At 49.5% G+C, this 21,766-nt stretch overlaps 1 protein-coding gene across 1 annotated transcript in view; it reads right to left on the bottom strand.

Moving 5' to 3' along the window:
• Positions 1-252: 252 nt before the first annotated feature.
• Positions 253-21,766, bottom strand: part of Nhp2 (NHP2 ribonucleoprotein) — a 57,137-nt gene continuing 35,623 nt past the window's right edge. Inside the window, exons 2-4 of the mRNA XM_076438994.1 lie at positions 938-1,212; positions 759-831; positions 253-679 (exon numbers count right to left, since the gene is read on the bottom strand). Of these exons, the coding sequence (XP_076295109.1) occupies positions 448-679; positions 759-831; positions 938-1,106 (474 nt within the window). The 5' untranslated portion in view covers positions 1,107-1,212 and the 3' untranslated portion in view covers positions 253-447. The remainder of the gene's footprint in view (positions 680-758; positions 832-937; positions 1,213-21,766) is intronic.

Below are 21,766 nucleotides of genomic sequence, written 5' to 3'. Positions count from 1 at the left end.
AATCTTGATCGAGATCGAGATCAAACGACGATGTCTATTTCAAATATAATTTTACCCGCTTGAAATAAAAGCAAAGCTGTATATACGTATGTATGCATGCCGCTTCGAGAAATATGATTTTTATCATAAGCTAACTTTTAATATTCTATTTTCAAATGCACAAGTGATAAATAAAACTAATTTTTAATTAAACTTCAAAGAAGCAGGAACAGTCTCTATCTTCCCTTTTTAACTCTGTATAAAGAATGGTCGTCCTCTCGTTTTATACATTTTTTATTCTTTTACTTACATTAATCTTATGATTGTAGCGAATTGTATAAAAAATGTATCGTTTCGGGTAATCTGTGAACTGATTTTTGATAATACTTGTTGCTCACGATGCTGAGAAAATATTGGTTTACTGATGAATACATCTAATGTATTTACAGAGTGGTTCAAGACGCACGATTATAACGGAGTAGACAATGTGGTCATTGCAGCTTTGATTTCTTCGTACAAGTCTTTGTACTCCGGGTGTTCTTTAATTAGTACCATTAGACTGCCCCTTTTCACACCCATCGCATTACCAATGTCTTGTCTGGAAGGGGTGTAACAATATGGAATGCTTTTGTTCTCGCACACAACAGGTAAGTGGCACATAATTTCTATGGGAAAAACATCACCCGCAAACACGACTAACCTATCAAACAAAATATTCCTTGTCAAAGTATGGTTCTAAATGATACAATTTTTACTTTATTACAAAGAAAACAAGTTACCCGTGTTCTCCTTTACGAAGATGTTTCTGGACATCTTTCAAGCCATTTCGGAGATAGGTTTTCTGCTTTGAAGCTGAAATGTTTAAATGAAAAGTTACAAACGTTGCAGACTAATTATTAACGCTGTACACGTACGGAAATGTACTGTGGACAGGCATTTTCGTTTTACCGGTACATACCTTTCTTTATACATTTATAAATCTTTTTTGTCAGCTTTTTCGGTGCCATGGGGTTAGCTATGGCATTCACGTACTGCAATTTCTCTTCGTAACTAAGTTCCGTACCTTCCGGAGCATCAGTTTCTTTCATACTGTCGTCGACTTCCATTTTCACTTGCGAATCGTCCATTTTACAAGGAAGAAATAATTATTTTATCGGTTAGTACAGTCAGAAGTTTATTTTGCTTTCTCCACGTGCTTCCATGTATCGTACATCCCACTCCGGAAACTGACGACTGAAATGAGGCAATCTTTCATAGAAAAATCATGCATATTTAGAATAAATTATTTCTCTGTCGGCATTAGATAATTCAGAAAATTCTCCTGACTAGATATTATATGCTAGTAATTAGTAATAAAAACGTTTATAATTAATATTTTTCGATTTAACACATAACCCCATATCATGGAAACGAATCATTGCGCCATCTACAATGGAATACTCAAGCTGGTATCTCTTTTTATTGTAGATGGCGCCAGATGGTTCAAGATGATACGCGGGCGATCTGCAATATCGACAACACAGACAGAAACCACCGACAAATTGTTCGCCGGTTGAAGTTAGTGTGCCGACACTGCAGGAAGTGCATCGGTGCATCGAACTGCTTGGTCCGATTCGCAGAGATGCCGCTTGAATGCGGGCGGGTGCTACAAATTCCGTGTTTTAGAATCCACTGTGTCAGGACAGACTTATGGCGGCGTTATTATTGCTATTTGGTTGTACCATGACCTCCTTTTACGTGGCGCATATGAAGGCGTACTAACCGAATGTGAAAACATCGTCTCGAGAGCTAAATGGCAACGATTTATCCACGGATAGATCGATCGGCTTCGTTTAATCTCTGCCGATCGATCGACACTGCCGGCCACTCTCATTTTTAACTATCGTTCAACATTCTCCATGTCTCCTCATGTATTCCCGTGGGATTTTTCGAACTTCCGACATCGCCAATTGAACCAATGAGATCGTACTTTACAATGCGATCATTTTGGTCTAATTGAAAATTCGGAATCACGTCGTTAAATTAATAAGTTCCGGTCGATGCCTCGAAGAAAAATGGTAGGATTTTAAGGGGTGACTCTGGACATATTTTGGAATGTGTTCTCGTAGGAGTTTTCGCACTTTTGAGGCGAAGATCGTGGAAGATCGTACTTTTTGACGGGATAATTTAAAATCGTGTGACAAAATCGATGGAAAGTACAAGAAAATTTATATGTTGATTGTGTGAAAGAGAAATAGAGCATTATATTTTAGTCGGGCAGAAATAATTTATGTACATTGCACATGTTCGGTAGACTCTGTTTCGAAATCTTCGTGATCCGATATCGCCGAGCAATGGATGAAACAAGAGAAATTTGAAATGGGTCATTCGGGGTTTCGGTCCTGTGAAATCAGTATAGCAAGGGCACGCTCGCGGGTGTCGCTGGCCGGGATCGCGACTCTTGAGATTGTCGTTCGATTCGGTGGCGCGAACGAAATATGCGTCCCGTTGTAAGCGTGATCAGCGTGAAACGCCGATTTTCGCCGAAATGTCTCCAATTACCCTGACTCGGGCCGGTTGCGGCGTTGTTTTCTCGTGGAAACGCGTACACAACAGGAACAGAACCGAACAGAGCCGAACAGAACAGAACGCGGTGCCTCGTCGCCGGCCTCTAACACTCGATACGCGTGTCTCGAATGCTGTCGAGCGATACGAAACACGGCAGCCACCGTACACGTACACGCGAGCGTGAATTTTCGATGGCTCGGCGATTGTGTGGGTGGAGGAACACGTCTACACACCGTGGCCCGCCGGTGAATCGACAGGCATCGGAGTGATTTCTCGTGTCACGTGTGTGAGCCTCGCGTATTTGGTGTGTGTGCCACCCCCACGTGGCTCTGCACGCAAACCACACACCTGCACACACAACGGGTCTCCATGCATGTTGCAGCCTGTGTGCTACCAACACGAATATGATCGTTTAAATGTCCCCATCTGTGTTTCTCTCTCTCCCTCTGTCTTTTCCTCGCAGCACGTTTATATACGAACGTCTAGCGGCTCGTCACGTGTTCGTGTCAAAATCAATATTTGGCGTTACTAGGTTATGATAACAGTGCACCGTGTCGACGATGCTGGTGTGTCTTACGTACATAGCGACGCGGGTGGCCCATTCGTTTAGGCCCGCGCAGACGAACATGTTTCATCGGGCGTTGTCGGCGCTGCTACGCGAGAAACGATTGGCAAACGCGTGTTGCAGATACTAACGAAACATGGACTGTTTGACGGTCTTGTTAGACCTAGTCGATTCTCCCAAAGTGCTTAAAAAACTGTACTTTGACGAGGTAGAACAGAGTTTGTCTTCCTCGAGTACTTCAACCCCCTCGACTCTAACAAGATGAGCACTCCGGTTCAACATAATCATTTCTATAGAAGACTAATTTACCGTAGAAAAATACTTCTGTATCAATTTTTTAATTGTCTCCTTAAAATCGAAGATCAACGGTTCAGGATTTCCCAAAATGTTTTGGAAACAATATAATGTATCAACGTCTTCTGAAATTATACCTTCTCTTGCTCAGTCATTTCTTTTACAGTCTACGACATCTTCGAACTTCTTATTTCTACCTTCAATCTATTGGCTGAATGTTGACAGTAGAATTTTATTTCGAGTCGGAGGAAATCAATTGCATTCGTTGCGCTTCCTATCCGAACTCTCCGCCACCAGTCTGATTCGTTATTAAAAGACGAGGGATTAAAAATGTCGCGAATTTTACGTGCTTATCTGGTCACGCGGCGAGGCAGAAATCTCTAATTTAATCGCGCATTTATTGTTATCCACTGATCAATTTTCCAATCAGTGATGATTCATTAGCGTCCCGTCACACCTCTTATCAGAATTTATTAAAACGTTATCTGTTGGAGGCCTATTCATAGATTTTCCCGCGATTGCGCTGTATCGAAAAAGAGCTTAAAAAGAGCTTAGATTGCGTTATACCGGGTTAAAATTGCCGGTGGTGTCACAATCTGAACTAAGAATTGCACACTCATAGATGAATGCATTCGTAAAAATTAAATGTTTGTCGAATGTATTAATATTGCACCGACCGACGACGAGCAAAATAGAACGCCATTTTCTCAGCAAATTATGGATACTCGAAAGGTATTCTGAGCTTCGTGCAAAATGGAGCAGATCGTTCTCAAGAACGCAGACAGTCTTTGTTCGACGACGCGTCTTAAATCGGGAACACTATCGAATTTACAGGTCTTCTAGTGAGACAGTGTTTGAACCAAGTGAACGAAACTCGCTCGAGTTGCACTGTTGGACTTGAACGTTGCGAAATGTGGAGGATGAACGAACACCAGTTTAGTCTAAACGCGCGCCACCATGTTGGCGAGGTAGCACGTTGTTAGAGGGGCGTCGTCGTCGGTTGGACGCGGTTGAAGCAGCGCGGAAAAACAAACGGATCCGTGGGGAGCTCGCGTAAATTGCAGAAAACGTAGCCTGACAAGCAATGAATTTTAATACGCGTAATTATCGTCGTAATTTGATGCTACCCTGGAAGTTTCCAGCCGAATCGGTCTCGTTCTATCCCAGCTACTTGGCATTCCGCGTTTCCGCCGCGCTTTCGTTACCCCAAGAAGCGCGGCAGGAATGTTGTGCTTACTTAGCTCGTCGAGTGGATCCCCGTCCTCGGAGGAATACAGGCACAACAGGTGTACAGCGCACTACATAATGCATAGACTGGATTTTCAGGCGCGAGCCCAGAACGGTGTACGGCGAGAGTAGAGCGTCGCGACGCCGCACTTTGCCCTAGACGCCACATCTCGCCGAAAGATCTAGGCCAAAAGTCGATTTGTTTCACACCAACCCCTGCGATTGATCAAACGCCCTCTGACGCTTTGACTGGAAACTCGGCGACCACAAAGATTCGATAAAATCAAAGCGAATTATTTATTAACACAAAATCTGAGAAGTCCTGATTCATGGGCTAATTATGGTTAATTCATCTGGCGCTGAAAGTGTTAAGTCTGATGGCTGCAGCTTACTATTGCTTCTGAGAATGAAAATTGGTGGGATTATGGAGTGACTGAGGGGGTCCGTCCACCGAATATCTTGGCAGGTTTTCAAAGGTCGCGATCCGCCCCCGGGGCGTCGTCGCGACGCCGAGCGTTCCTCGAGTTTCGGTGTGCACGGTCTCTGTCGCGGGCAGAGCCGAGCCCGCGAGACGACGCGACAGAATTGTACTTTTCAGTTATTTCTCGAATAACACGCCGAAATAACGTTTGTCCAACGTCTCGTTGGGTCGTTTGTGCTCCGGCTCTACGGCTTAATTACCATTTTAGCGAAACAAAGCCAGCGTTTTTCTATCAACGGCGCAGCAGGACTTCGTACGGTTTGCGTTTAATCCCGACGGACGAGCGCTTTTAATTACCCGATGAGGGGGGAGAAAAAAAACCGAGAACGAAAACGGATTTATCGTCCTTAATATACTAGTTTTATTCGTTTATCCTTGCGTGCTTTCAGCGAGTACACGTCAGTCTGTTTGTCGTGTTCGTTGCTTGTTTCTCTTCTGCTTTCTCTCTCTCCTCTCCGCGCGCACCACCGTCCCTCTTTTCCATTCCCCTCTGACTATACGCTCTCTGCCAGGCCTCTCTGCTCTCCTACGCTCTCCCGGACGAGTTCAGAGAGAGAGAAAGAGAGAGAGAAGGAGAGAGAGAGAGAGAGACAATACCATTCGGACAATTTTCTACGCATGGGCTGCCACGGTTTTTTTCACGGCGTCCACGCCTATTTTCCGGCGAGCGATTCGGTGGAGAGAGCACGACGCGTGTCGCTCGGAAAATTAACTATCGGCACCGAACGACAACCGAATAAAATCATAGTTGAATCTAGCCTCAAACTTTCGATCCTTCAGAAGGGCCCCGGTAATGGTGAAAAACAGAGCTTATGCTATTGGCTTATATTATTAATAAGCTTTTAGATTATTTCCGTCCATCTTACGAACTGTTGGTTTCAGCCTGTTTCCCTGCATTATTTTGTTAGACACGCGAATACACACACTCTACAATACTTGTACACCTCGTAATAAACGTGCGTTTCATTTCTGCATGGCGAACGAGCAGCAATAAAAAAAATGGATTTTGTCAGCTCTCCTTCGGAGAATAGCCTCTCAGCGACGACGGTAGCAATAGTTTCCGAAGGGAAATAAACCGCGACCAATATGAAAATACGAGGGGGTGGTGTGGGGTGGTGGACGTGTATCGAAGAAATAGGATCGAGGAAAGGGGGAATGGATGAGGGAGGGGTGAAAGAAGAGTAACGTGTGACGGGGAAAACGCGTAACGCCGCGTAATCCATTTTTACGCGTCTCGAGCCCGTTAGGTATACGATTTAATTAAACGAAAAGTGTTGCGGTGCTCGCGCGCGCGCTTCGACACCGCTCGATTTTATGCGTCGCGAAAAACGACGCGAAAATAGCGAGGCACACACCCACTCCCCTCGACACAGAACACCGCCACCTCCTCCGCCCCCCCACCCCCCTTCACCGAAACCATCGTCCAGATCCACCCCCGTAAATCGTGGTCTATTTAATTAGCTCTTCCAGCGGCGAGCTCGCCGGTAAATATTTTGCTTTATCGTCGTGCCCACATGCGCCCATATACTTCGATTATAACGCGGAACGGACGTAACGAACGGTGTTTTGACAGTAACACGAATATCGTGGAAACGAACCGTGCCGGTTGGCGAGAGCCGTTTCGAGCGTAACGCCGATTCCCATTCTCTCTTTCTCTGTCGTCCTCTCTTCTCTCTCTTTCTCTCTCTCTCTCTCTTGTTCGCCGTTTTCAATCCTTGAAAAACGCACGAGAGCACGGCACACCGCGGTGTGCGAGGAAAACCACCTCCGCGGATTGTTCCAGGTGACGAGAATCCTCGTGGAAATAAATCATTAATCGTAGGTGCGACTTTATACACTTTGTAGAACCGTCAATATTTGGTTTCGCTCTACAACCACCGGAGGAACACCATTATTCCACGGCGTCGCGGGAAATAACAAATAGCCCGCGCATTAACATTTATTCTCGCTCGGCGAATCTACCCTATTCGGCCGCGCAACCTGTGCGATTTTTGCGGACTACCCTAACACGCAGCGAACTAGCCGTTCAGGCATTGTGAAAGTGGCGCGTGTCGAAACAATTAATTGGGGCAGTTAATTGGATAACGAGGAATTAGGTAAAACTTCTATGAAACACTGTCGAAGGATGTTACGCGTGCCTTATGCAAGCCACGATTATGTTACTGTTGTTTCGTTTAATGATGGTTGATCCCTGTAATGTCGAACCAAACAGACAAATATTGACCTACACCACTTTTGCATTGGACGGGTCGTATTAATTAGTAATCATAAAAGCATCGTAAATTGATAGTATTCTTCCGAATGAAAATTCCATTATTTTCAATCTCGACTGGAAATTACAGCTTGATTCGTCTGTGGTCTCCCTTTCCACATCCACCCCTTCAGTTACAACTCGCGTAATTGTCCTAAACTGTCCCAATTCCTCGGATACAAATCATTTCCAACCCTGTCCTAAATTGGCCCAATTTCTTGGAATTCAATTATTTGCAAGCTTCGCAGGAGATTACAAGTAGCTGGCGCATTTAGATTAGATCCACTCGCCAAATCTACTCCTTCGCTGTTTCAATTTGCGCAATCTTTATAAATTGCTCTGACTTGATGGAAGCACATTGTAGATCGTAGATATGGGACTTCGCGGGGCTGTTGGTACCTGTCTTATTTCGATGTTCACGGGACGGAACGTTCGAGTTGGCGAGTACAGGAGAACGAATTCCATCAGGAGGCCTGGGGTGTTCTTTCAGCGACGTTCGAAGATAAAAAACGCAGCGTCCTGGAAGAAACCCGGTCCGAGATTTGGAATATGCGTCGGATCGGTGACGTTGCCAGGTGTCTCGATGTGTTCTCGATCGCAGGGTTGCGCGCGGGGGTGTGTGGGTGTTTTGTCTCGGGGGTGGAGGCGGCGCGAGCATAAGTGGCTCGATCGACTGTGACGGGGGCGATAACGAGAAGAGAGCGTCCCGGAATCTGAAAGTAACGGTACGCGCAATCGATAAAAAGGAACGCGAAACATCCGTCTGTCTCGTCCCTGCTCTCGCAGGCACAGACCCCGTGTTTTCCACCCCTCGGCTACGCCGGCGAAGGGTCAATGTCCGATCACGTGGTAAAAAGGGCGAAAACCGTTTCCCGAAGAGAAAGGATTCGACGGAGAGAGAGAGAGAGAGAGGAGACCGACGACGTAGACGAGAGGAGAGGAAATAAGAGAGAGAAAGAGCGGGAACGAGAGGGAGAGAGAGGAGCACAGGATCTACAGGAAGGACAAGACCGAAAACGTGGCAGCATCGCCCGGGCCGCTCGCCGCGTTGCAACAGGCATCTGTTGCGATTCAGGATGCGATAGATACCGCCCGCTAACATCCACAAACGCGGATTCCCTCTCTAACACGAGCCAGAGACCCGACACCGGCACACCTACGCTCTCACCCACGCGATTACCTCCGCTATCTAGAATTTCCCTTCGCGAATTCGCCGTCGCTCTTCACTGAGACTCGCACCTCTTCTCTGTCCTCTGTATTTCTCCCTCTCTCTCTCGCTTCTTCTTCTTCCTACGATAGAAGACTTCTTCTTCCTCTTTTTATTGAAATTTTAACGCCACCTCGACATCGCGTGGGCGGTTATTAGCGACGATCCGCGCCCCGATGAAACGCACTGCCGGAGAATTAGATTTTGTTACAAAGCTTTGCTCACTCCGAGAGGAGACTCCAGGTACTGCTGTTCACCGGCCAGCCCCGAGTCGATTTTAACCCTAAAATAGCATTCTATTTCCTCAAACAATGACACCGCACGATCTTTCTGAAAACCCTGGAAAAAATTCACAAGCGACGCTGAGCCGAAAATCAGTGTTCAGGAAATCTTGCTACACCTACGAGAGACCCCAGGGCGCCATTGTTTCACTAATCAATTCGAGTAAAATGTCAGTTTCACATCCGTAAAGAAAAGAAGATCGTTTAGATAGGTCGGAAATAAAGGTTTGATCTTGGAGTTAAAATAACTCCAAGGGTTAGTACGATGTTCCTAAGGGTATGCTATGTTCTTTTACCATTTCCAACAGTGTCTCAGTACGTGAATACATATAATTGTATTAAAAATACCTTGGCAGTGTTAGCGGTCAGTCTTTCAGCTTTCACCACGCGGTGGAACGCCAGTTATTTGCTTGTCAATGGAATCGTTACTGATATTCTTGAATGCTCATGGTAAACTTTCGGAACGGTCGATTCTGCTGGTTTGCTGGCGCGTTCGCGTTCGAACGGTTATTTTCGGAGCCATTTGAAGCCCCGCAGGAAACGGATCGGGGATTGCGAGGATCGAAGACGCGTCGAATCGACGGGGAGCTGCGTAAACCGGCGATCGATCGCGTTCGGCCGGAATAATCGCGACCGACGGAAATCGCGCCTCCTTCCAACCTGTCGTTCCGTTGTCAACGAACGACCCAATTTCGAGGGAGAGACGTCGCTCCGAATTATTCCGCTTGGAGCGCGGTCGCGCTACTTACACCCTCCTTCTCCACCCCATAGCCTCGGATTTACCCTCCGAAGGAGGGCCGATGGCTGGGTGGAGGAGGGTGTCTAATAAATTCGGTGGGCTTCGAGTCGCCGCGTCGATACTGCTCGATGGCGAGCTCCAAGACGAAACTCCCTGTAGCCGCCATGGGGTTGATAGTCGATAGTTGATCGACCGTGAGTCAGTGTCGGCAATGGAGTATTGTTGAGATGGAAGGCAGTCGCGCGTTCCAAATTGTTCCAATCGTTCCCAAAAATTCAATCCTGAGGTACTCGAGCCTGCCATCGACGGTATCGATACTGGTCCACCAATAGCCAGAGCCGAGGCAGCGAGAGAAAAGAGTAACTCGTCCCTCTCGCGTAATTAAGGACCAAGAGGATCGCGTAGGGAGGAGACAGAGATGAAGAAGGACAGAGAGCAGGCCCCCTGGGATGAGGGACACGAAGATCGATCGGGTTCGTCGCGTATAAACGTACAGCCAGCGGTCGGTCGGTCGGCGTGTCCTGTGCAACGCATGTTTCACCGTGAACGTGTCGTTGTCGCAGGATGGAAGGACGCACGTGGCCGGTCTTGGCGGGATAACGAAAGAGAGAGAACACTATGGCGACACGAAGGCCACGGAGGAAACGGAGAAAACGGAGCTGGAGAGCGAGACAGTGGAGGGAGCGAGGGTTGCACGCCGAAACAGGCACGAGGGGTGAAGACTCGGCTGGGTCCCGAACCTACCCTAAATCGAAGAAGCATAGGGACACACCCTGAATACAATAGCGGATCGGCTGGCTGGCCATTTTGTTCGTTGGTTTCTTCTTTTCGTCACTTGTTTACTGAGTCACCTATGTCTGTAGAGGTTCTAGGAAGACGATAAGCTACAAATGAATAGCTACAAGTGTCCTCCGTCCCAAGAACACACTCGATACTTAGCAGCAGTATTTTAGAACAACCAACACATGAATGACGTTCGAACTCGTAAGAATATGATGTCATTGGCTCTCGATTATAACGAGGCCAGGACAGTTGCCCTACTGTGCAACTTCTAGTTCTGTTCGCCAAAAAAATTTACCCAACGATCCAGGACAGATGTGGGCTAAAGAGCTGAACTTCTTTAAATCTCGTCAAAGTCTTCAAGATTGTCTAGATGTATTCTCCGTAGGCGTTGCCCCTGAATTCTTGACAGCCAGGCCAGTGCCCCACAGGGCAGTCTGTGCGGGTGTCTAGCCTAGGCCCTGGCAGACGCGTCGACGAGGGCTGACGCTGGAAGATGAGCTACGGAGACTAGGTAGGGTGCAAGGGAAAGGGCCCTGTCCGTTGTAAGGGCGCGGGACGAGGGCGGTGAACGAGGAGACCGGTTGAATGCAAAGAGAAAGGTACGTGGCGAGGTGGAAGCTTGGAGAAAGCGGAGGAAGCGGACGATGAGGACGAGAAGAAAGGGAGAAAGACAGAAGAAAGGAGAGCGCGCGCGCGTGCGGATAAGACTGAGACGGTTTGCGAGAAGCAGAGAGTACAGAATCAGAGAGAGAAAGGAAGAGTGAAAGAGGTGTGCGGGAGGGAAAAAGAGAGAGAGAGAGAGAGCCGGTCCGACAAGGGTAGAGACCGGAGAAGGGTGGGCGCGCGAGAAGGAGAACGAACGAGACAGTGAGAGGCGGCAACGCCCATTTTTTGATAAGCTAGTTACTCGCCGGCAGGCTAGCTCTCGCGAAGGGCGAGAGAGGGTGGCTCTCGCTCGGCAGAAGGCGGCAAGAGGTGCGACGGCAGGAGGTTCAGGCCGAGGAGGTGGTGTAGGAGGAGGTGGAGAAAGAAGGGTGGGCACAGGCGGCGGGTGTCGGGTTCTACGGAGATCAATAACTGCATAAAAATAAAGTGAGGCTCTGGCCCGCTACCTTTAACCCACCGCCCCTTCCGAGTTCTCCACCTTCACCTTTTCCTCCGTCGCACCGCTCCGCACTCTGCTCCGCTCCGCACCGCTCTGCTCTGCTCTGCTCCGCTCTGCTCCGCTCCGCTCCGCGCCTAGACGCCGACACGGGGGGCTTCGTGTTCTCCTTCCTTCGCTGCCCTATCCAACCCTCCGCAGCCCCCCTCGCATTTCCTCTCTTCTCGCCCCGTTTCGTTTCCTCCCTGCCCCCCCTCTCTCTCTCTCTCTCTCTCTCTCATACACACACCCTCTGGCCCGTTCCTAGCCGTCTCCGCGCCGTCCTGCTCCCGCAACCTTCCGATCTTCTACGCAGTAACGTCTTTGCCGTGCCCGAGAACCCACCCTCTCTCCGTCCACCCCCAAACCCTGCCACCCATTTCCTTGTCCCATCCACCTTTACCTCCTCCCTCGTCCTCATCCTCATCCTCCTTCTCATCCTGTCCCTCCTCTCTCCCGCGTCCTCTCACCGAAGCCGAGCGCCACACCGATGAGGATCCGGAGGTTATTGCCTGTATTTTCTTAAGGGATGAATTTTCCGCGAGGACCGCCACGGCTACGCTCGTTGCTATAGCCGCCAACGACTGCCCCCGGACCATCTCCTCCGTCCTCTGCTTTTTTCCCTCCTCTCTTCTCTGTCTCTCTCTCTCTCCTTGCTTCTTCTTTTTTCTTTCGGCCCTCTCTCCGTCCCCCAACGTCCTTCCACCCGCGCGTGTCCTGCAGCAACCGGAGAGAGAGAGCGAGAGAGAGACAGGAAGGGATGGGGGTAAGGGCTCGCTTCCGGTATATGCGATACGCCAAGTTTCCGGGGCTGTTCCTCTGGGGATCCGCGCGGCGGGGGCAAAGGGAGCTGATCAATTTTGCGACGGGGATGCATCTAGGCGGTTGGTTGTTCGCGAGGGCGCAGATACTCCGGACGCGTCGACCGTCGCCGCGCCGTGAGGAACGACCCGGAAAAAACTAAAAAAGACAACCACGCGAGGAGAAAAGCTGGACACCGAGCCAGCGGAATCTCGGTTCCGCGGGGTGTCTTCAGGGTGCGCAAGGGCCGTGAGGTCCTTCCGTGGACTAATAATGCCACGCCTACTTAGCACGTTTCAGAAGCACCGAGAATCGTCGGATCTAGATTGAAGGACTCGATTATAAGATACGTATGTCTTGCGCGAAGGGAATTGATACAGTCCGAGGTCGGTCCGCAAATGTTAGCTCTAACGCAAGTTCCGTCGACGTGTTTGACTGGGGCGAAGTATTGAAAAAATGCAGTCGGTCGTGGGCGGATCAATCGACGAAAGAGATCGAGGATCGTGGGCGCGTGTCTGTGTGTCGGTGGAACGAGATTTCTGGAATCGAGCCGCGCGAGAGGGACGGTAGAGAGCGACGAGAGAGGGAATTACGATTCCTCGTATTTCGAGAGCAACAAGTACTTACAGACCCTTTGTGGCGCACGCCACAGCTGGAGAGACATCGAAGGGAGCGCGGAACAAAGTTGCAACGAGCAAGCGAACGAGAGAGCGCGCGCGCGCGCACACACCGCGTTCAACTCCGGCAATTCGCGATCGCGTATTATATAATTCACGAGGGACGGTCGTTTGGACTCTCTCTCCCCGGGATCCGTTTGGACGAAATCGCTCCTTTCTCTCTTCGCTGCGTGGTTGGGTATTTTTTTTTTGTTTCCCGTCGTCCGACAATTCGAAAGCAAAAACACTGTGTACAATCTACGCCCGGTGTGCTATTCGAACAAACTTATGAGCGCGACGCCGCCGTCGACGAGCGCCGTCGTCGTAGCCGGTAACCCATTCCCCGAAGCGAATTTCGCTAATGAGTTTTGTTAAGGGACTTTTAATGAGGGCCGACGTTCCTGTGACGCTCAAAAATGTATCTTGCTTCACGGGCCGCTGGAAAAATTCGCTGATCCCAAGTAATTCCGTGAAGCGCGCGCGTGCTGCGACGCGACGCGTCCGTCGCGCGACCGAACATTCGAGGATAATTAAAAGCGGCGAACGATTCCGCGTTCGACCCGCTTGCTTCTGCTGTCGTCCGCCCTCGTAACGACGCAATCATGGTTCGACGCGAACGATACCCGAATCCCACGCCAAACGGATCGGAACCTCGCTGATTGCCCCCGGGGAGTATTGACTCTGCCGAAATTAGGAGCCATTTAGCCACGCCTACGCCGCGCCGTATTCTGCACGTTTAGGGATCGGCGATCTCCAATTAGTTAAGTTATCAAGTGTTGAACTTTCTGGGAGCTCTGAGATCTAGATCGGGAAATATAGAAAATTCCGTTGCAGGGCACTGGATACACTTTCGATTAAATTAGGAGCTATTTAGCCACGCCTACTCTATATACAGACACACCCATTTGTCAGGAGTCTACCGAAATTTAAAGGGTTCTATCTACCTTCAGGTGGTTCAAGCTTCCACATAAGCACATATTGCCCTACCGAGGCCTGTCCTGGTTCCTTTAGGACAAAGAGCATCGACGCCACGCCTCCTCCAGGCCTTCTACATAAACATACACTTTTCTTCGAAATCTAAGTAGATTTAAGGATGTTCTGGAGGTACAATGGGAGACAAAAGTACAAGAAATTCTAAATCCATCAATATATTGGCAATGAAAGCCATTCATGAGTATATTTTTGTTTTTGAGTGTATTTTTTTTTGGAGTTTCTAGTTGCGTTTATTAAGGTTTAAATAGGGTTTGAAGTGGAATTTTATGAATTCTCCATAAGAAGACGTGTTAAAATGTGCAAACTTTAAGTTGCTATGATTCTTAAACGGTGCAGCGAATCGAACCCAAACTTTGGTAATTGCATTAATTTAGCAAGAATTATATCTTGTCAAATTTTCAAAAATTTTGTTGCATTTTTATATACCTCCAGAACATCCTTAAAAAACTTCACCTCCACTTGGCTTTGTCCTGTCACCACGAGGTTAAAGAGCACCCAAGATACGCCTTCTAGGTCCCACCCTACCAGAAGCTGTAGTAAGGAAGCTTCGTGTCCTGTCATCGGCTCCTCCATCTCCGGCCTCGTTTTTCAACTCGGTGCGTGAGCGAACGCGTACGTAGCAGTGCGTAGCAGCGGATAGCAGCCCGTGTGCAGACGCATGCGACCTTCCCCTTTTTCGGGCCGGTATCGACCGTAAGGGGCGGGTGGCTACGGTTTTCTTTTACGTACGAAAGCAATTTCGCAGGCCGCTGCCAGTAATTTAGGGGCGCGAGGGCGCGGGATGCTCCTCACGGTAGAAGGAGGCAGAGATATATCCGCGCGTCGCGACGTCGACGACGAAGCGCACGCATCCTCCCATCCGTAGATCAACGGGGCAAGGAACACGGTCATACCACCGCCATATCGGGACGGGCAAGGTGTGCCCGAGACCCTCCTTCTGTCCTTCGCTGTGTCCTGTAACTGATAAAACAAAAGCAGAACAACAGAACAATTGATGTTAGGCATTTTAGTTGGAGGACCTTGAGCCAGACAAAACAAAGAAATCCAGTTCGGTCTCTATCATCTGGTGTCGCTGACCTTTTCGTACATTTCGCAACAGCAACAGAGTGTTCTTGGCTCCGAGAGATCGCGATACATACACAGCTTCCTCTCTCGATCGCGGCGGGTTTTTTCAGCCGGAACGGCCGAACGTGTGTAGAGCTGTTCGCGTTCGAGGGGGATTCGATTTAGTTGATGTTGAGGAGAGAACTCCGCCGAAGGGGGCGTCATGAAGGAGAGGAGGGGGGAATTGATTACCTGGGACAATTGTGCGGCAGGATATCGCGTGCGCTGCTAGTTGAAATTTCGAGTAGATCGATCGATCCGCGAGCCACCGTGTTCGGGTGCGGGAGGGAGGAACGCTATCTACGCGGCGAAACCCCAAGAAACCGGAAGATGCTTCTCTCTCTATCCCTATCTACACAGGAAGGAGAGAAAGGTCGTCAGACGGCCGATAGATTTCGGGTCGAACGGGGAAGGCCGCTTGCGCCCAAGGACTCGTAAAAGTAATTTAAATTGGCTACTTTAAAGCGACCGCTCGCCCGCGTTCTTAATTAACTTCCGCGGAATTAAGTGGACCTAGCGGGAAAGTTAAGAGAAGGAGATTTTAGATCACCAGGGATTGCTCGGCCAGTGTCGGTAATTATACCGAAACTCTCGGGGTTGGGGGAAAAGCGGGGGTTGCGAGCGCGCGCGACGAGACTCGACTGGCAACTTTATGCGATCTCGAGACTCGAAGCGACGCGAACCGTCTCGGCGTCTCGTTTTCCCTTCCGAAATTTGCGAATTACTCCCGCGACACGTGCGTTTCTATTTCGTAAACCCAGTCGTCGTCGCACGGTGGGCTATTCGGCCCGGAAAACCTGAAGAAACTATTCTAGCATTATTTGTTGGTTCAAAGTCATTATGTGACGTTGAATTTGTCTTAACGTTAGTTGCACCGTATTCCAACGAAATCGTAATCAGCAACATTTGTCATTTGGAAAATTGATTTTGGAAATTATTTCATACTTTTTGGTGCATTTCTTTAGTGCGTTTCGAAGTCGGTTCAATTGTTTTTTATAAAATCTTTTTGCGCAAAACATTTTTTTGTTAGGGCCTGAGTTGAATTTCGTGAAACTTCTGAAAATGGACTTTCTTCTGGTTCTTCAGGTCGAATATCCCACTGTGCACGGTCGCCGCATCGTTTTCGGAAAACAGTAGAGCGGAGGAGAGAAGGGAAGGAAACACCGCGAGGAAAATTTGTGCGCCCGAAAAAAATGTGTGTCGTCGCGACGCGCGTGTAATCGCGGCAGGAATTTTTCAACCCTCTCCCCGGCGGGACAAGTGGTTCTCGAAAGGGCTAAGAAGGAAAGAGGGGTCTCGACGCCCCTGCGTCTACGTACGCCGCTCGTACATAAATCACGTAGTAGGGGTAGGTCAGTGCGGGTTATCCTCCGAGGGTTGAAAGTTCCAGGGGAGAGAGGGACGCGGCCCGCACACCGCTCGAGACACGCAAATTTAGGGTGGGTCGTCCCTACCCGAGTCGCACATGTTTCGCGTGAATTTCTCCGACCTGCACGCTCCTCCCGTCTTTCGGCTGCCCGAGCCCACCAGACTGAGGAGCATAACCTCGCAAAGTATCACGCGAAACATCCCCCTGCCCCTCCGCTCGAAAACGATACCATTCCCTGGAAAAACGCCACCCTTATCTGAAAATTGTTTTCGCCCAACAAGAAACGTGAGCTGTCGCTTCAAACATAAATATTGTAACCGCCTGCAGAGTCTAATCTCCACAGACGGTGTGAAGGAATAAATAAAAAAATTACCTAGCACACGAACATTTAAGAAGTGGCAGCAAGTAGGGTAGGTGTACCTTTAGTCAGCCATCTTAACTTAAGATTCTTAGGAGTGTTATTATGAATCTGCTATTGGCTAAAGGCTGATCATTGTCCTCATTCAAGAGTCCAAGACCCCGATTAGGATCGTCAGAAAAATTCCATCAGCTTCTTAATCCGAAGTCCGACTTCTTTTTAACTTTGTCTTGACTACGCAGCGACGTCAGGGGAACGGGTCAGGTATTTCGCTGGGCGAAATTCCTTTCGCATTTTGTTCAGTGAAATTTCTTCGGGTTGTGCGGGAGCGTCGCGACGTCCGCACACGAGGGACGGGTCAACGACCTACCACGACGCACCGTTCGAAAGACTTTTTCGCAGCCCCTTGCTCGATATCGGCGCGCGTAGTCCCAATACGCGTCGCATGATTCACCCGTATAGCCTCGCAGGCTTCGAAGGCTCGTGCTTTCGAGCTTCGGTGAAAACGCGTGATCGAAGCCGAGGACGTCCTGTGTGCGCTGCCCCGTCCGAGACGCATTACCTCGTCCCTCGGGCGATACGTACACCACGTATACGTATATCCTCGATCGCATCTGTGCACCCTCGGCCCCGCAGTTTTTCCCCGGAAAAAAGGGGAAAGTTCGATTTTCGAGATCGTAATCAATTTTTAACCACCGGTTGTACCCGTCACGCAGAAGCCTTCTGATTCATGCTGTCGATGAACATTAGCGACAACGGCGGCCACCATTGGCGCCCCGAGGAGGGTGCATTCGAAATCGAATAACTTCCTTCCGGCGAAACGAAACGAAAACGTTTCGGTGGTAGATCGCGATCGAGACCCGTGCCTGCGAGGATCGACGGAAAGTTAGGGGCGCGGAATTATTCGGGCGTGGGTGTCGGCGCACGTCGGGTGGCATACGCTAACCACCCCTTCGGCTTAGCGACAATGTATTTTCTGGGAGTTTAGAAAGAATCTGTTTGTTCGAAGTTTTCAGATTTTAACCCTACGGTGTCCAGACGTAGATCCGGATCTATTGTGATCCAGAGTATCGAAATCGTCAATTAGTTATTCACTGTGCCAAATTGAACAAATAGCTATTCTACTGGAAAAAAATATATAAAAAAATTTTTTAAAAACCACGCTTATATTAAACTGCACTAAAAAGGAGAAAATAATTTTTTTAGACATTCATGACTATAAATGAAAGCGTGCAGCGCTAAACTATATTGACGTGATCTTCGTGGGCGCTCCACGCTTTTATTTATAGTCACTAATGTCTAAAAAAATTATTTTCTCCTTTTTAGTGCATTTTAATATATTATTTTATTTTCTACTTTTTAGTCTTTTTTCAATGGAACGCAAGATATAGTAATACTGCAATGTCGTGTAATATCGAAATACGTGAGATAGTATGAGAGGATGACTCCGAGAGACGACGTCTCTTGACTGAGCTCCTTCGGTGCGAAATGGGTCAGTGAAGTGGGGATGAGTCGGAGTGGGAACGCGTAGTGGAGTAGGGAGCGCTGGCGCACGGAGTGGGGATCGCCGAACGCGATGACGTACTACCGACGGTTAATATTAAAATTTTTTTTCTCCTGAACGCACAGTTTTTTTAAAAAATTTGTTTTTAATATTGCATTGCCATCCAGTTCTGAGCTACGTTTACAGTTTCAAGTCTCTAGCTCATCAAGAAGTGGTTTAAGAGTTCGATTACAAGATTTAACGCATACAACAACAACAACAACAACTCGGCGAGCTAATATAAGCGTGGTAAAAATGCTACTAGGACGAGGCAGGCTCCGATTTAAAAAAATCTGCAGCCGGTCCGCGATCTGGAAGTGATCGGCCGACTCGCTGCGGATGAGTTCTTGATTGTCGACGAAGAAAAAGACCGACGGTACCCGCACTCTGCGCGTCGACGCCGCGGAGGAAAAAAAAAGGTGTACCTATACAGGTCGTTGAACAACACCCTGCAGAGCCCTAACCCGGAAGCAAAAGCGCCGCGTACGCATCCGCACGGTTGGATAACAAATCGGCCATGGCTCTAGACAATAAAACTTTTCCTCGACGAACTTTTCTGGTACGCCATTGATAATCCTCTCGCTCGTCGCGGATCGGAGCGGAGCGGATCGGCGCGAGTCGATCCGAGCTCTTTGTCCGCGACGCCGACGCCGACGCCTCCCACTCGTCAAAACGATCGTCGACGATCGCCGCCGGGGGTCCTCTCAGAAGCCTCCAACGAGCTGTTCCTCTTCGTGGAAGAATATCGGTTTCCAGGATCAAGCATCAACGAATCTAATACGACGAGGACCACTAGGGACGATATTGTTTCAGCGATTATTAGGCTCTTTCCTATGCCACGGCTCTGTAAGACTGAGACAAATTCAATTTCACATGAGGATCTTATTGTACAATGAATAAAATACAGGGGTTGAATGAACCGCCGTGCGAAAGTAGAGGAAGCTAACCCCAGTAGGGTTCAAGGAGCTGCCCCGAGAGACTCGGGATCCTCGGAGGGTTCAGTTTCGCCTAGTTTTCGGAGCAAGTTCCCGAAGCCGCGAATTAAAAGGTACCGAAAGAAAGAGAGTTAGAGAAAGAGAGAGATTCAGAGAGAGGAGCATCGAAAATAGAGAGGGGGGGAGGTGGTCGGGCGGGAAAGAGAGGAAGGGATAGTATAGCGTCGACGAACGTATCGGTGTAAATTTTCATTTTTCAAGGCTCCCGTCGAGTGGCAGTGGTAGTCCCCCTTTTTTTCAATACGCTTTGCCCCCGATGATGGTCATTGAATCGCCGCGTTTCACTTTATTACGCGACGTAAATGCACGCGCATCGACGAGCAACATTTTTTTCCTCCCTTTCCGGCACGACGTAACGACGCTTCGCTCGTGAATTTTCGTAACGGCACCCTTTGATATCGTTCATTCAACTTTTCCCGATCTCCCAATAAAAAATCCCGGGGGCGTGCTGCTCTCGCTTGGAAGCGGGCTGAAGCGGGCAGAAGCGTAGCGGAGAGTCGTTTGTAGCCGCCGACATAAACTGTTGCGTTAATGGAGACTAGCGGGCCTCTCTCCCGCGACAACTCCGCGGCTCGGCGCCGATAAATACCTCGGGATCCCCCGGCTTCGATCTCAAACAAAGATTCAGTTCGTAGGGGGGACTGGCGCCCGGGTCCGAGCACTTGCCTGCATTCTCTCTTCCCCTCTCCCACTATCTCTCTTTCGAGGCAGATTCCTCTATCCAACGTTAATTAAACGGAATTCGAGACACGATACACGCCACCGAAAACTTTCTCGACCGGGCTTCGCTGGATCTCTCGGTTCCTGGAGAATGAAACCCGGAGAACGAAACTCGAAGGACGCCGCAATTGCCGGTTTTGTCTTTCCGGATCGATCTGACAAGCATGTGATTGCGAGCCGCATTAAGATCCATGGATCGAAATCCTATAGGCTGCGGAATCTACTGTTATACATAGACTCATTAGGACAGGAGGTACGATCGGAAGTACGTTCGATTTGGTTGACACTGTGGTGGCATGGACGACTTTGCTCGATCAACTTAGTCGTTCGACCGAAAGTTGCCGAATGTTAACGGGGTTTAAGGAACAGAGGCTTAGTTAGCAAGCCTAGCGGAGGCACGGTTTCGAAATTCGTCGAAACGATGAAGGATGAACGGAACGGGTCTCGGGTTTGCCTAAAGTCGTTCCCCCGAGTCGACTCGTTATCCTGGGACACGAAGCCCATGTACGGGGGTGGTCCGTTGAAAAAAGCCCGAGGACGAGGAAACGATGCGCGAGAAAGAGGGCAACGGAGGTCCTGGAGGGCGAGAACGGAGAAGAGGGTTGAAGGGGGTTGGTGGGTGGTAGAAAAAGCGAGGAAGACAGAGAGACAGAGAGAGAGAGAGAGAAAGAGAGTGAGAGAAAGAGAAGAGAAGACGCTGGGGTGGAGGAGGCAAGGACAGAGGAAGAGACGAAAAGAAATAGGGAGAAGAAGGGCCGCGACGGTGACGGGGGCAGGAGGAGTTGGAGAAGGTAGAGAAGGCGGGGGTGGCAGAGAGAAGGAGGAGGTGGAGGAGGCAGAGGGTAGATGGTGGCAACGCCGGTAGAGAGAGAGAGAGAGCGAGGAGACAGAGGGACGGTTCTGAAAGGGGGTTGCAATGCGAGTGCAATACTTTTCCGTGAGACGGCACCAGTGTCGTCGGCCCTGAGGGGTGGGTTCGGGCTGGACTGGGGGTGTGCGTGGGGTCAACGACCGCAGTTGGGGTGGCTTCCCCCTACCTGCCACCCCCGTACACCAACTCCCTCCATCCTCGGGAGCGTTCCTCTTCCTCCAACCCCACCTTTTCTACGCTCTCTCTCCCCTACGCGCTCTGCCTGCCTGCCTGCCTGCCTGCCTGCCTGCCTGCCTGCCAGCATGCCTGCCTGTGCTATGCTGTGTGCTGTGCCTGTACGGCAGGCCACGTTGCGGTAGGCGGAGGTTGGGGCAGGTTAGGCTTAGCTTAGGGTTCAATATCGGGGAAAACACGGGCTTTTATTTGATCGCTGGATACGTTCTCTGCCCTCTTTGCCTTGCGTCGGACGGAAAAAGACGCTCGAGAGACGCCGGTGCCCGTGGCCTCCCGCGCGTGCGACAGAGATCGCAGCGCGGATCAAGGGAGATACGTTTATCCAAAGTGAGAGAAACAACAGCCACGGCGAGGGAAAGCGAAAGAGAGAGAAAGGGAGAGAGAGAGAGAGAGAGAGGGACTGTGCGTGGGTGCCCGCGTGCACGGGTGCATGCGTGCGTGCACGCATTGCTTTCGTACTCCTATGATCTTCTGAATACACCCTGGACAGAAGGGGCTGCTTTCGCGTCGGCTGCGCGCGGCGAGGGGAGAAGGCTACCATAAATTCATTGGAAAATTTCGAATTCGGTTTTATTGCTTACCTATCTCTCTCTCTCTCTCTCTCTCTCTCGCCCTGTGTGTGCGTAC

This window comes from Lasioglossum baleicum, chromosome 15, assembly GCF_051020765.1.
Source record: "Lasioglossum baleicum chromosome 15, iyLasBale1, whole genome shotgun sequence".
NCBI classification, from domain to species: domain Eukaryota; kingdom Metazoa; phylum Arthropoda; class Insecta; order Hymenoptera; family Halictidae; genus Lasioglossum; species Lasioglossum baleicum.
The sequence above is the reverse complement of the archived record's forward strand: the minus strand, read 5'-3'. Positions and strand labels throughout refer to the sequence as shown.